Source organism: Acanthopagrus latus, chromosome 18, assembly GCF_904848185.1.
Source record: "Acanthopagrus latus isolate v.2019 chromosome 18, fAcaLat1.1, whole genome shotgun sequence".
Classification (NCBI taxonomy): domain Eukaryota; kingdom Metazoa; phylum Chordata; class Actinopteri; order Spariformes; family Sparidae; genus Acanthopagrus; species Acanthopagrus latus.
Window position 1 is genome coordinate 19,910,211 of NC_051056.1, and position 16,290 is coordinate 19,926,500.

The window sequence follows — 16,290 nt, forward strand, 5'->3', positions numbered from 1 at the left end:
AATGCACAGACGGGTATCAATGGAATGGAAAGTAATCAAACAGGAGCATTTCCTAAAATGTCCTTGTTTTTCTGTCCCCAAATTCACAATGCAAAAGATGTTTTCTTTTGATATAATTTAAATCTCCTAAAAGACATTATGAAATCTCCAGCCAGAGTCGGCGTAGCTGCAAAGTGACACAAACATAATTTTTCTCGTCTGAGAGGAATAATCACCACAGCATCATTACCTAACACGAAAACAAGTAGACTCAGCCAAGGGAAAGCAAAGTAATGCACCTATCCATCTAGGTACAAAAACACCCATCCATCTTCTCTCTTACACACAAACACTTAACACACTGCAGTACAACGTCCCATATGGAAGCAGGCCAGTGGTGGCAGAGCCTCGGGGAGGGAGCAGAGGAGCCAAACACTGAGGTACAGGAAGTTTGTCATGTCTGTCTGTAGGCTGTGACATTAACACCCCAAGATGATTAACTCCCCAACTCATCCATCTCCTGTATTTATTAGTGAGCAAGGCTTCTGAGCAAGGAATGACCACAGACTGTATGTAAGGACCAGGAATAAGTAATTGTGTGTGTGTGTGTGTGTGTGTGTGTGTGTGTGTGTGTGTGTGTTGGGAGGGGGACAAATAAAAGTTAAGTCCAACTTTGTTTTTTTTTGTCAATATACCCTCTATTCATTATTCTTCCACACTTTCCTTTCTCTCCTCTTCGCCAGATCCCTTCTCCTCATTATTGGACGACTTTCTTATCTCCGAGTTATCCTCTGTGCAAGCAATCTCTCTCAAGTGCTCCCTGTAGGCTTCGTGTCGGCATTGTATCCCCCCAGCCCCCGAGACACTCCGATGCCACTGTCACATTCACGTTCCGGCATTTTGCCTGAGGGCTCTTGCTATGATCGCTTGCAACGGCTGTCTGCTCACATCCTCTGAATTTTATTTATCCTAATTTGTCAGATTCATGGGGGGGGGGGCTGTATTTGCTACTGGGCACAAAAGGGCAAAACACACAAACGTGCACATTCAGTCTTCCCTCTATGTTATCCACTGTGGTGTGTATCTCTCCTTGAAAACAGCCTGTTCAGCACCGTTTACACACTGCAGTCCATTGATTCACAGCTTCACTTTGCTTTGAGTTCGTTGTCGCTTTTCTAAACTGGAAGTGTTGGGCAGTAACGATTCACACCACTCCCTCTGCCAACATTTACACTCCCTTAATCACCATATCTCTCGGCTACTAGCCCCTCACTGCCTCTCCTTTCATACCGTTTCTCCTTTTCCATCCTAAACAGACATTTACCTGCTCAGCTGATATGATTGGCTTCATCTGTTCATTAAATTAACAATACTCTCAGCGTGGCTTTCCTATTTCCTTCCTCTGCGTCTCAGCAGGCTCTCGGTATCATTGATTACCGCCCGTGTGTGTGTATGTGACTAGTTAATTTGCTGCGTATGCCTGAAATCACTGTAGCATGTACGTGTGCGTTTCAGCTGATAGTCCCATTTATGTGTGAAGACTCAACACGGCGAGTGCTCACCCCTCTGAAAGAGCGAGATAAGAGCTGAGCCGAGGGTCGTGGATATTGAGTCACTTTTTATGATGTGGCCAACAAGCCATTAAAATCAGAGCGGTAAACAATGTTTAAAGAACGCCTGGAGAGCGAGCTACAAGCCCTTAGCACATTACACCGAAATGAGATATTTGTTCTTGCTCCAGCTCGCACTCCATTTAATGCACAGACCTGGGGTGCTCGCTGTTGTTTGTTGTCCTATCTGTCTCTTTTCTTATCAGTTTCTCTCTTTCAGATTATTTTAGCTCCTCCGGGCGCAGATCAAAGATGGTTATGTGAGAATGTATTAAGAAGCGGTGACAGAGTTAGAGGGAGATTAAAGATGGACCGATGAGAAATGGGAGCAGACAGACAGCATATCTTCAGAGTGACGCTGGCTTAGCGAGTTGGAGAAATAGCTGATGAAATTTATAACAGCCACGAACACTCTGCTGGGAAAACACAATGTCACGTCTAATCAGGCTGATTGGCAATTTGGAAGCTCCAGATTTTTTCGAGGCTTTGTTTGTGGCTGCGACTGCCAAACCAGAGTGCATCACAAATGACTTTTGTTTGTGTTGCCAAAAAGTGTTCCCATGGCAACCACTTCTTCCCTATGTTATCTCATTAAGCAAATGGACAGGAGTAGTAAACACCTGAAAATTAAAATTGTGAACTTAACTTGTATTGTTTTCTCTATGTCGTCTCTCCCGTTGGTGGTGTCTCTGTGCCAGTTTGACTCTCCTGTGCTCTTCTGGACCGGCTGTGATAATGGGCCACTGGCTGCCATTTGTAATCCTCCCTTTGACTGCGCTCTCTGGATAATGCATTGCAATCACAGCCTCACAAATCTGTTGGGCATGCCCATATACAAGAACCCAGAATGAAATAGCCAGAATACTGATTGTAACATCGGTCTTGCTGACAGTACAACTGTAATCTGTGCCAGGGACTCCTTCTCCCTTCTCGTCTCTTCCCGAGCTTAAAGGTCTACTCAGGGCAACTCTCCAACAGTGCAGATGGGACCAAGCAGAATAATGCAGATGTAGAAAACCAGTAATGAACAAAATTCAGAGTCTGAGTCTGGAACAATGCTGAGCTCACCCCGAGAATGCATGATGGCAGCATGGCGTGTTTAAACAGTTAGACATCCAGTTGCTTCTTATTCTATCAAAGATTCGTTAAAGACGTAACTAGAAATTTCCACAATGTGTTTCTGAGATATCCTGTTAATATGAATGGGATGTACAAGATAGTAACCTTTTGACCACCAAAATCTAATCAGTCAATGTCCTCGAGTCCAAGTGAACATTTGTGCCATATTTGAAGAAATACCCTCAAGGCGTTCCTGAGATATCGCAGTCACAGGAATGGGACAGACAGACGGAAAGACAATGCAGCAAAGGCATAAAACTGTCCGTGCAAATGACAAGAATTGTGTCACCAATAGACTTCAGCTTGTGCGAATGAGTGTTTGACAGCAGGTATTTTCTCCTCCTTGTAAATTGGAAAAGTAAAAGTAAATGTCAGGACAGTGCTGATATTTTAATGACTGCCATGGCAGCTGCTCTCACTCCAGATTGCTGCAGTCAGTCACAGGTGGGCGGAGGGCGAAAGCAACAACTGAAATCTGTGTGTGTGCGTGTTTATAAGCTCAATGTGTGTATTGCTTGGGGAAAAAAAGATTAAAACTGGTGTGTTTGCTCATATTTATATCATATAGCTTATATTCCTTTTGTCTGGTTATGATGGATAAAACACAAGATATTGGATTTTGCCTCAAAAATAAAACTTGTTTGAAAATCTTGAAATAAATACCAAAAAAGTTCTCCAGCAAAAGTTTTGCGCTTACATTAACCACCAACCAAGAGCATTTCACTTGGATATTACTTGGATTTATATAAGTTGGAAATATCAGTTTTGATTAAATAATCTCCTCTTACGAGCTTTTATTGGAACTTTCAAATATGTCTGACAATCGTTAGTCTGTTCGTTTGTCAGCAAAGTTGTGTTAACTGAACTAGTTTCGTGACAAATGAGAAAACTGCATCCACTGATGAGGATGGTGTGACATCTTTGAAAGGCCCAGCAAGTAGTTGGACCTTGTGTTAAGAGTGTTTTTCAAATTTCTTCAGAGTAAGAGTCAGACAAAATTCTTGATGTTTTAGTGACATCAACTCATTCTAAAATCTAAATCCCATATTTGTAATAACTCAAATAACTAAAAGTCCAAGTTTTTTCTAAATGACCTTACATTGTTCGATAGTCAGTTGTTTTAAGCGGCATTTAATGGACATCATTTCCTATAACACCTAGGCAACTATTAGGTTAACATCACAGTTCAACATAGTGGGCGAGTAGACGTTTGTCTGTGATGACAGCCGGTCAGAGATAAGTGTGCGTTGCATACGTTTGTTGAGTTTGTTGAACTTAATTGAAATGGATAACCAAGCAGCCCCATTATGGCGCTGGTAAATTTTGATGGTTAGCTGTCGTTTTTTTTCTGTGTTCACAAAGCAACACTCGTTTGAATTTTCGTAAAATCACAACGGTTTGAATATCTAATAGCCAGCGCTAAGGAGGATGCTCAGTTATCTATGAATAATGATATAAAATCCCAGGAACACATTTAATTTCTTTAGAAAGAATGATGAAAGAACAAGCGATTGCACTGAGTTACAGTAGCTAGTAGAACAAAGCCTGACGTTAGGACCACGGCTCTCTACGGTAAAACATTGACCCCTCTCCACATGACGTAACTGCCCACGCATTGGTCCTGACTTAGGTTTGGGTAGTGTTTGAGCACACTAGGAACATTAGAAGCACTGATCTGAGAACAGCAGATGTCTGTTTAATCACACCCATGGGGCGAGCTGGGTTTTCTGGGACACAGGCCAGTGTCACCCACACACACACACCTCCCTCCTTACAGAGCTATAGAATCCAGCATTAAGCGTAACATGTAGAGAGGTTAGCCATCCATAGGCAGGTCAATGGATTGTCACCATGGAAACAAGGTCATGTGGAATTTTGGAAGATAAGCGTGATGGAGAGAAGAGATGTTGTGACATTTATGTGTGGCTTGGCAGTTTTAGAACTTTGTTGAATTAAGTCACTGTTTACCTGTCATTACATATCACACCATGTGAATTTAGACCAAAGGAGCAGTGATCGAAATACAAATCGATAATTGCAATTCTCATCTCCCTAGAAAGCAATATTTCAAGAAGCTTAATAATCAGCCAGAATAACGTGCAGGCAAAGTCAATTTCCAAAGTGAACTCATGGAATGATGTCCAGATTTCACATGTCATGTTCCACAATTTAAGCTTTTTGCATGTTATTCAACACCATCCGCATTTGATGAGTTTTGGACATAGAGAAAGGACAAAGTCAGGTGATCTTTGTTGTTTGTCTTCCAAGTCGGAGGCCTGCACTATGAAGCAAGTTCATTGTATCGAGGATATGTTTCTGTTATCTGCCTTCAATAACTCGAACAATCTTGCTGAGCTGTCACATGATACATATACCAGCCCAACTCATGGTTTTCCACATCTAACCACAAGCGTGTTCACATAAAAGGGGAAGTGTTTGCAGGATCTGACCAGTTGCAAACAAGGATAATCTACTGGCTTAAAAACAAAATCTAGGCACACACAGTTACAGCAACCAAATGCAGAGAGGACAGCTGACAAAAAGAAAAAGAAATGATAAATTAATAGGCTAATAATCATTAGGGCATGAGTAGATCTGACTATAATTGCATTTGTGTATCCCATTAAATGAAGCCACATAGATGTATAAAATAAATTTTAATACATAATTCAAACTGTTACTTTAATACCTAACAGGCAGATGGCTTTAGTGTTTGAATTCAGCTCTGTTGTATGATATCAGTATAAAGAAGCACAATGAAAAGGCTTTGATACTGCTTGCAGCCGACAGGAAAAAAAAAATTAAATCAGGAAGACAGAAGGGGGCCCTCCTACAAGGGAGTAAACAGAGGATCCTCTATGAATGACAATGCCATTTTCCTGTGGGTGCTGCTTTAATATGTGTTGATCTGTTATCTCGACCATAACCTCCTTCAGAGCAGGTTAGGTGGGCAGCACAAGTTACCATGGCGATGTATTCCACAAAAAAGTGAACAGATTCATACCGAAGTGATCCTGAAGTGACCTCGCTAACTACAAATCCTTCACCCTTCAGACCCTTGGTGTCCTTTATTGTCATGGTAAAAATAACCAACATGTTGTCAGCATTGTGTTAGTTTAGCAAAAGATCACGGTTTACATTGAAATGTGTCAACTTAGGTTATGTAGGTGACTAAGCTTATGGCTAAACTGTTTTGCAAAAAGCTTAATGTGGATGATGCTAAGATAAAATACACATGAAAACCAAAACGAAGTGTGCAAAATGACACCAGTGTGTAACTGTATTCACACAGCATCTGATGAGATTAGTTTATCTATAATGGGCTTATACTATTAATCTGTTCCGAAACTGAAATTTGAATATGAGAATATTTTGAAAAACCCTCAAAAAAGTTATGTCATGTTTTCTTAATCCAGCCAAATGCAAAGTACAAGATGATCTATTTGGCTTCCCATATCGGCAACAGAGATCTGGGCTGTTGGAAAGATGAGGTAAAGCAGCTATAAAGACTCTGAGCTCTGGATCTGACTGAAGTCACAGTATGTTCTATGAATATGAGGAAATTATCTCTTGCTATAGCTGTGACATTATCAAACTTGTAAAAAGTGCAGAAATGATCACGCACATACAGTAAAAGGCAAATGTATCCGTCAAAATTCAGAATGTGCGCGTGGAGCTGGAAGGGACAGTATGCCAGCGAGTCTGTCGACTAAAGATTTCCCTCAGGGCGAAAGAAGCTGATGAAAGAAAAGAGAGAGGAGACGCGACTACAATTACACAGGGGGAATGTGATAATAATAACCAAACCTCCTTAATTATTAATCAAATATGAACCTAAACCACTAACAATTAATTCTCACAGGCTTTCAGTCCATGTTTGTGTGTTTACGTCACTGTGGTATGCTGATTCACAGTCACCCATTGTTCATCATTATGTAATTTCCATCTGATGAACTCAATACGTCAGAAACAATAGAGAACTCTGGAGGGATGATGAGCAGAAACACAGATGCGTGAAGCGAAGGAGTGGTGAGAGATAGATTGGCCTGAAAATACAGTATGAAGAAGAGCAAGTGGAAAATGATGAGAGGATTTAGAGAAAGTGTTTGAAGAAACGGCAGAACGATGAGAGAGAGAAAAGAGTGACTGCAGTGAAAGGGGCACACATTACGCAGAGTTGCAGGGTATGCACTGTATTCTGCATGAATATATTTTTGTGAGAGGCAGCACTTTATAAAAGACTCTGTTGGTTTAGTTAATTGGCTGCCGGCAACAACTGACAGAAGACTTCACCTCCACAGGATGCGGAGTTCGTGACTTCCTCAGTCTTTCCCCCCAAAAGAGCTGAAAATACACTCACATTTTATGCATCTACAGAGGCATCAAGGGAAACAAACAAAACGAAATGATTCCACGTATGTTGGAGTTAAAGCCATTCAACCCATACTTTACTATTTTAAAGCACTTAGAAACGGCCATAAAGCATTGTTACTGTTTGACTCAGACGGTTATTGGCCTCCAACCTGCTCTGTTTAAAATGCACTGACAGTGTCTCCCACATCGTATCAACAGCTACTACAGCAGTATATGTAGTGGCGGACAGCCTGACCTCATTAAAAAAAAAAACAACACCATTTTGATCCATTGTGCAAGCATGTTACGTGCCATGTTTAAGTTTCTTCTCAGGTGCGGAGCACTGGCGGAAGTGATAATAGAGGAAGTCCGGTGATAGTATAAAACTGCTTTTCCCACTGCACCAGGCTGAGGAGCTGTTAGCACCGTGCTAAGAAAGTGTTCATACTGACAAATTTGCAAAGTCAGCCAACCCCCTACTTTAGCTTTGGACTTGGACTTGGACCCTACTTTTCCTGCCTTTTGAGCAAAAGGACATACCAGTGCCCCTTTTCGCTGCTTTTTCTGGTCACGTTGCACCAATATCAAAATGATTTGCATCTTTCTACTGCATAGATAGGACACTTTTATGCAGCAGTGAAATACTTCTTTATGTCATGTGAGGTACGTCACTTAAGTTACAGGAAACTTAGTTGTGGCAGCTATGTGCTGCTGATGAGTGGCTCTTGCTTGCAAGCAATGAAGAACTTTTAGAAAAGAAATGCTGTGTCAAACTTATGTTGACCAGTTCTCATCTGCACTAGACAAGTGACTGATTTTCAGATGATGACTGTAGAGAGGCAGTCTCTCCTCAGCTTTTATAATAACAGAGACCAATACACACAGTTGTAGCACAGTAACAAGATAACATATGATTTCACTCCAGACAACATTCTAATCATCTCCGCATCCTCTTTTACATGTGAACCATACCTCAGTCTAAGGTCATCACATTTATACACAGGAAAAGGCTTCATCAGGCCCCTCCAGGGTGAACTCCTTAATTAAGTTCCTAATTGTTAGCTCTGACGACACGTTATACCATATACAATACATCCATTCATAATCGGCAACCAGATTATTCCCTCACAGCACTTACTCATTCCAGACCACAATATTTTCCTTAACCCTTCCTGCCTTAACCTAATCAAACTGTGACCTTACAATGAAGGTCTAGTATGCCTGTCGCTGGTACACCGCAGTGGTCATGTTGTCCAGGAAACAGTGACCTATATCATTTCGGGAGTCACTGACAAATCGACCTCTACAGTCGTTTTAGTAATAAGATGTATTGTTGTGGAGGTTCTTAGAGAGCATTCACAACAGAATGACCAAATATGGCAAATTCTAGTCTTTTTTTTCAATGTAAAAACAAAACAGGCTTATTTATCCCAAGGCAATTATCAAAGCTACTGTTGCATGCAAATTACAGAACATCCAATGAAATAACATACACAAAACACATTATTATTCCACAAAATGAGCATCCTATGTACAGAAGCCCAATATAAAGAAGACTCAAGTCTCAAGAAATTCAAACATACTAGCAAAACACAATCTGGGGAAACCACGCTTGCAACAAATAATAGAAAGAAAACGATTATTTAAAATCATGATTTTTTCTCCAGGAAACAGTCCCTGTTCTATTTGGACATTTTGTTTGGCCTGCTGTCGCCAAACAGATACAAGAGTCGCTTAGAAAAAATTAAGACTGCATGCAGATCTAAATCAACAGCCCGATCCTGACATGTGGATACTATCAGTATTCTGATGAGCTGAAACATATGTTCTTTTCAGGGAGGCACAAAGCAGCCAACTGGCTGGACAGACTGCAGCTAATTCTGAAGTTCCCTCGAATGTATAAGTTTGGATTCAAAAACATGTTTACCACAGTTCCACAAAAGCCTTGAAATCAGCTGCTGGACCTCAATAAGCCCCCGAGAAGTCTGCATAACAGATTTACCACTGCTTGATTTGATCGCTTGCTGTTCAGTATCACCAACAAGTAATTTGCGATCCCACTGATTTCATTCATTAAGTGCTACAGAGGGGGGGCATTAATCGGCAAGTGATACATCAAGGGACTGGATTTTCCCCCATCAACCTTCCTGCTGCTGATTAGTCTCCAAGGGCGACTGGTGATTCATTAGTCAAACTGAGATCAGCAGGTACAGTAATGACTGGTCGCTTTACTTTCAGATGTATTGACCCCACTGTTTGCACACTTTTCTGTACGCATTCCTTAGATTCACTCTGTTTTTTTTTTTTTATTCACAGCAATCTAAAGTGATCCTCATCCATCAGAAGCCTACATGTGCTTTTGAAATAGTACATGGACTTTGTGTCTAGTTTTTCATTACTATTCACAATATGACAATATTCCATATGTGGTTGGGTGACCAGCAAATTCCATGTGGAGATTCTGAATTGGGCCTTAATCCAAATGCTGCATCTTCAAATTAAGACACACAGGACACCTTGATATTATTAGTATCATTTGTAGGACCATTCTTTTGAGATATATACATTACATCCTCTTTTTCTTATTAAGGGCAATACCTTGAGCATCTTATGCTTTTACTGTAAACGTAGGCACTTTTTCTTTGACTACAGCAAAGAAGATATCAATATAACAAGTCAGTAATGTAGCCTTGTATATGAATGTAAAGGATTCAGGCATTCTCCATACCATATCCAACACTGAATGACTCATATTCAATTGCCTGACACTGGCTGGAGTCACAAGGTGAAGTTCACAGTTATGAGTGTGATGGCAGCTGGGTGAAAATGGGACCCACTAGAGGCGGTTTGAAAAACAGCAAATGTTCTAAAGGCAGACCAGGTTGTCTGACTGATTCCCATTTATTTATTTGGAGTTACTGCATTGTGCCTAGTGATATTGGCAGCTCTGCAGCAGGGGAGCAGTCATATTGCAGCTGAAGTGCACTGCTGCAGCAGAACAGGGAAGACAAAGAGAAGATAAAGAAAAATGTTTTTTTATATATATATATATATATATATAATCTGCCATAAAGGGTCTAATTGGCACAAAGCTGCTCGATGCTTCCACTACAGCGAATGTGTCTCTAGAGAAGCGCACAGATGTCACATTCTCAAGAGGACAAAGTCACCTCGTTATGTCCTCTCAGAATGTTGCAGTGACTCACATGCACAGAGTGTAGCGTGAGGTGTGGGCAGGGGAAGAGCCAGGAGACATTTTACAGAAGGGCTTTCAGGGAGACTTTTAAGTATGTAGTCAGTGTTGAAAGAACTGTATGAAATGGTTTCTACTGTGGACTGTATATCTGTCCCTTCCAAAACCATCACATGTCAGTGTTGAAACGCAAAACCATTTTTGAAGTGATGGTACTGCGGTTAAGATTTGTTTAAGTTTAGGCACCATTACAGCTCTGTAAGGTTTAGTGTGTTCTTTAATCCTGGTTCAGGAGGCAGCCAGTCCTGCATATTTCAGACATTTCCCTGCACCAAAGCACCTGATTCAAATGATGATCATCAAGCTCTGCTGAAGCCTCAGAACAACCCAGTTATATGAATCAGGTGTGCCGGGGCAAGGAAACAGCTTCGGCTCCGTCCACATGTATGCAAGTATCTCTTAAAACAAAGCTTTTCCCATGTGTTATGGACTTTCCTAAAAAAAGTAAATGTCATTTCTTGTAAAACTCCTTCTAGGGTGAAGTGTTTATGTCTGGACGGACAGAAACTGGAAACGATGACAAGGCCACCCACGTTTATCAGTGTATACAGCATCACTGGCAAGTGTGAACTCTTAGTATGTGCTATGAGATTTGAGTATTTTAATTTTATACACTGATGGAATGGATGTTATATAATTTATATTTAGACAGAAATCGATTGTATAACGAAGCTGCTGGTATTGTGCTGACAAAATAGCACTATCCAAGAAGATTCTGTGAAGAGCACTCATGTTTCCACGACTCGTTCATTGTATTTTCTGCAGCTAAGCAACCAGGGCAGAGTATCCAACCTGCTTCCTGTTTACACAAGGATGTGCATGCCCAGTGTACATGTGGACTAGACCTTCAACACGCTTTCAACAATTGCTTATGTGTAAAAATGACTGACAGCCATGACAATGGTTAGGGGACTTTCATCGCAGTAACTATATGGTATAGGAAAGGTTTAGAAAAAAGGAAATGATTGTTGTCATCCTTTCAGGAAGCATTGTTGACTGTCAGTTGGAAAGAAACCAATGGTTTGGTGACTCATCCAACCCTCTTTCTACACAGACTGTGACGCTCTGCGATGTCAACTTACTTCTTTCCGTACCCCTGTCATAATTACAACAGGAGAAAGAGGACCTTATCACTCAAACATGAATGGATGTCTTGCTGAAGTACTCTCAAGGACGCGCTTATTTTGAAAAAAAGAAAGAAAAGAAGGTGACACACTGTCGCTGCAGGTGTTTACCTTCACAGTTTGAGGGTATTGTAGTTAAATGACAGGAGTGCTCACTTTTGTTTTTGCCCTCCAAATGACATGTTGGCTTGTTTACAACCTGTATGATTGTCCCCCTGCTGGTGTTTGTTCCCTGGTTGGCCCTGGGGTTGGCCAGTTTGAGGCACCAGGGTATTTGATCAGAACTGCTTGATGGATTATTGAGCAGCTTCAGAATCTCCCTGTCAGCCAAACCTGTCCATACACGTGTTACTTTCAAAAACCAATAATAGTACATTCACACCAGTTTCAAATAGGGCTTGACCAGCTGTGTGAGGGTCAAGTTTCTATCTCAACCTCTCTTTTTTTCATCCTTTATTCAACTATTCTTTTGCAATATTTTCACCCTGCCTTGGAATCTTTGGTTTCTTTCTTTTGGTGAGTATGACGTCAACCCAACTGAAGGAACGGGTGGCATGTGTTACCAAAATAAATGTTGTGATTAAATGATCATCACAGAAAAACTGGCAAATGAAGAGTGACTTGTCATACAGTAAGCCAGGGCAGTGAGTGTCCTAACTCTCTGGATATTGTCAATAACATAAGCAATGAAGCACAGTGTGTTTGGTCTCTGGCCTAGCTGAATTAAACATTAGTAAAGTAGGGAATGAAGTTGATAGACACACTAAAAACTATTTACAACCAAAGGTTTGACACTAAGCAGAGCTGTACTGTTTGCACAACAGTGGCATGGCTGTCAGTACACTGTCGTTTCAGCACCAAAATAAGGTTCCTGTACATGTGCGACTGCTGCATTGTGTCACGCAGGATTCATAACATCTGATGTATTGAGTCCCTGGTTAGCAGATTGACGCTCTGTTTACTTTTTTTGTCTTGAGCTCGTGCTGAGAAACTGGAGAGTAACACCAGAATTTGATGCAGTGAGGCGAGGCTGTTCTCATTAGGCTCAGTATCCACGAGGAGCTGGCCCAGATAAACCTGCTCAGCAAGTCTTTCCCTGAAGAGTTACACTTACTGTGCTAGATATGCAAAACCAAGCCGGCACAAGAACAGAACATACTCTGTGGCAGAAAGATTTAAAGTCTGTTGTGCTCCTCAGAAAGCTGCAGCCCAATCAACCCCCCGACATGTGTGTGTGTGCGCGTGTGCATGTGTGTGTGCATATACATGTGAAACAGTGAGACTGAGAGTGTGGGTGAGAGTGAGCGAGTGTTTGTAATAACTGAGTTTAGTCAAGAGTTACTGGGGGTCTAGGAGCATTACACACTTGAGTGTGATTGATGAAGTGGTCTTGGCATTGTTGCCGTAGTAAGTCCGGAAGCAGTACACAACTGTGAAAAGTAGCTGGCATTGGCCTTGGAAAGAGACACACACAGGTACACACACATGCGCACACACTTACACTTAAAGTGATTATTGCATTTTTGGCAGCAGCTCACTGAACAGCACGAGTTAATTTGAACTCCTTTAAATTTGTGTGCTGTTAATTTACCATGAAAAGATTGAGAGTGAAGAGAGGAGGATATATAAAACAGCTTTACTTATACCATCTACAGTGTTAAGGCAGGAACACACCGGCCCAACCGCTGGACGTCTGAAGCGTTTGGGGAGACTAGGACGAGGTCGGGAACAAATATGTTTGGTGTGTTCAGCTGCATCGGAAGCTTTCGGAGCTGCGTTTAATATATGGTTTGTATTATCGTTTCAGTTTGTATGTTGCCTTAAATGAGTTGTGACAGAATGCAGGACCTAACTTCACTGCAGAAGGTACAGTGAGGAGTTTCGTCGGGGAGTAAATTCAAAAAGGAAAACAAAAAAGTAACATAACGGAATCGAGACTACCAACAGACAATTTGAGCAGGGACACCACCACCCTCGTAAGTAAAATGACCACATGCCATTGTTAACCAGCCATCCCTTTCCATGCACATCACTAAAAGGTGGGACGCCATTCTATCCAAAACTGGACACAGTGTTATTATATTAACCGGCACAGATTTTCTAGTCTTTAAAGGAACTAATAGCCCAGGAAACTCAGACCAATGGGCGACATTGTTGATCACTCATGTAAAAGAGAAATGTCCCAAACTTAAACTTGCACACCAAAGTCATGAATACAAGCAGAAGTACCGACTGGTCAGTGGCATCCATCTACAAATTGTCTTTCTACTTCGTCTCTCTTTTGGTTCATCTTGATGCACATATTCTAGATAGGGCATTGAGCTGTGCTTTCAAAATAGAAACATTTAGAGCCACACATTGCAACTTAACACTGCATTATATATAGAGATAACAAAGGTAACTTGAACCTGAAGAAATCATCAGTCACAAAAGACATGTTTGCATTCACTTTGAGTCAATGGATCAAATGGCCTGGAAGCTATTGAAGAAAAAGAGCAGGAAATGTAAACAATGAAAACTCTTTGAGAAAGTCCCTGATGTGTGGTGAAATAAGCCGCTCTGTGTTAAACATTTTTTTATTTTTTTAATCAAGCAAAAAGAAAAGCCTCTCAACTTAATTGAAGATTTCGTGCATCACAGGAAGGTTAAAAGTCTTAGGAGATGAAATGACACGCTTGCAATTTGGCACCAAATTATACTTGTTTGAGTTCTTTAGTTTGAGGAATATTTTTCTAAGTTTGTTCTGTGATCTAAATACATCAAACCTCTCAGAGTCACAATCCAACATAAGACAAGTTGTTAGATCAGGATAAACGGTGCCTGATCACATAAAAACGAGGCAGTGTGTGACGAAGCATGCTACACACACACATTTTGGCCAGTGCTCGTGATGTAATGAGGTTTGAGATCCGCCATCGCCTCTTACACTGCGTGCACCCATGTTCACGCACAAACAGCAGGACTCACCTTGGTCTAGAGACTTGGCAGGAGCCCAGCTTTTGAAGTAGTCATCCTGGGTGGAAACACAACACAAGAAACTGTGTTATGAAAAAATAACGTAGAGAATATCACTGAATTATTTTGCAGCACAGAGAAAACAGCCCAAATACTAAACCACACCACTGAGAAGTCCCGTCCTCATTCTCCTCTCCCTTTGTTCTTTAACACTTGTCTTTTGTAAAAATGAACGATTGCAGCAAAAAAGTGGAAAGACGTTGACAGGTAGAGGCTTGTTTGGACGTTTAAAATAGGACACACACATACAGAGATGCCTGCAGGAGACACATGGGGAAGTAAAGAAACTCACAAGCTTGAAAAGGATTTAAGTAGGACAAAAACATGCGATGTCAAGGTCAACATAGACTTCTTCTCTGACGAGCATTTTGCTGTCATTATCAGGTAGAAAACTGCAGCAGGAAAAGATTTTGATTTTGGATTTTGAAGAGAGAGGCAGTGCAGTGTCACATTTAAATTGCTGGGATGTTTCCAAAATTACATTTGAAGAAGCACTTATTCTTTTTATTGTCCAGACTCCATATAGTCTACAGTCACAGAGAACACCAACTGAAACATAAAAAAGAGACAATAATTGGCTTGTCTGAGCTAAGCTCAGTTAAGAAGAGGTTTGGATTTGTTAAATCAGTGGGTCCATTCAGAGCGGATCCCCTGCCCAGCCGGCTTTTATTCTGCAGAGCAATTACGAACCTCGTTCTGACAAAAGCCACAGCTTAAACATTGTTGTTTAGCCTTACATGCATATTGCAGCTTTAAGTGAAACAATTTGAAATAAGTGTATGAATCATCTATTAGGACATACACTGTGGATGAAGGCAGGCGTGGTATAGATGGTATGTTTTCATCTCGTGGTGCAGTAGCAGCCACTGAATAAAAATAGCAGCAGCAAAAGCAAGTTGTGCATTTCAATAGAGCTCTCTGTTATGTGAACAGGTCGATGCTCAGGAAGATCAGTCGATCTGTGGGGTGTTAATGCCCGACATTAGACTTTTTCCAAGATCACTTTTTAAAGTTCTCGGCCTCGTCTCGGAATCGACCGCATTTTTACTCGGCCTCCTTTCGGTCACAGGCAAGCAGGACTCTCTCAAGACTGCAACCGCAGGGATACCACTCTGTTGTCTGTTACATACTGTCCGTGAGTGATGGTTTCTATGGGAGGGCAAGAGTAAGCCAGAAAACCTGATGAAGGTCGACGGTTAAACAGAAAAAAGGAAGGTTGTTTTAAACAATTTCGAAGTTAATTTCAGCTCCTCCATATTTGTTTTCCATGAGCAAGCAAATACAGTAAAAATACAGTAAAATTCGAGTCCACAGAATTGACCTCTGCAATACTTTGATTATATTATTTATATCTATGGCAATAAAAGAGGCTTATTAGTCTTTTGTGCGTGCAGGATGAATGGATCAGATCAGTTTTAGGAGTGCCGGTGGTTTTTGGTCTTGTCACTGTCTTGATTTACTCCGGTCTTCTTCATGACTTGGTGTCTGTAAGAAGACTGGTGAGGCTTTTGGGGAATCCTGCTTTAGAATGCACTTCTTTATTTATAATGCTTATATATAATACACCATTGTCAAGCTATTGGCTTCATTCATTTTTTAAGAATTTAAACACATTTTTACGGAACACTATTCTATCTTAAATCTATTTTTTACCTGCACTAAGGATATTTTAGGAAACATTTGATCATTCTGTTGTCTACTTGACTATATATTGAGATAATGTCCTTTTTTATTTTAATGTCATTACGACTCGGTTACCCTTTATATTATTATTTTAGTTCAATCTGTTTGAATATTTCATTGTGTATTCAGGTCTCTCTTGTTAATAAGATCTTGA

General features: G+C 40.9%; 1 protein-coding gene and 1 long non-coding RNA gene across 4 annotated transcripts in view; one reads left to right on the plus strand and one right to left on the minus strand.

Annotated features, from left to right (window-relative positions):
• spock1 (SPARC (osteonectin), cwcv and kazal like domains proteoglycan 1) overlaps positions 1–16,290 on the minus strand; it is a 122,646-nt gene that overhangs the window by 48,726 nt on the left and 57,630 nt on the right. For all 3 annotated transcript variants that reach the window (XM_037077873.1, XM_037077871.1, XM_037077872.1), the window contains one exon: positions 14,406–14,451. In XM_037077873.1, coding sequence (XP_036933768.1) covers positions 14,406–14,451 — 46 coding nt within the window. The remainder of the gene's footprint in view (positions 1–14,405; positions 14,452–16,290) is intronic.
• On the plus strand, positions 9,018–10,873 carry LOC119007915. The gene is made up of 3 exons (XR_005071277.1): positions 9,018–9,268; positions 10,547–10,698; positions 10,791–10,873. It is a non-coding gene; the product is annotated as an uncharacterized LOC119007915 (long non-coding RNA).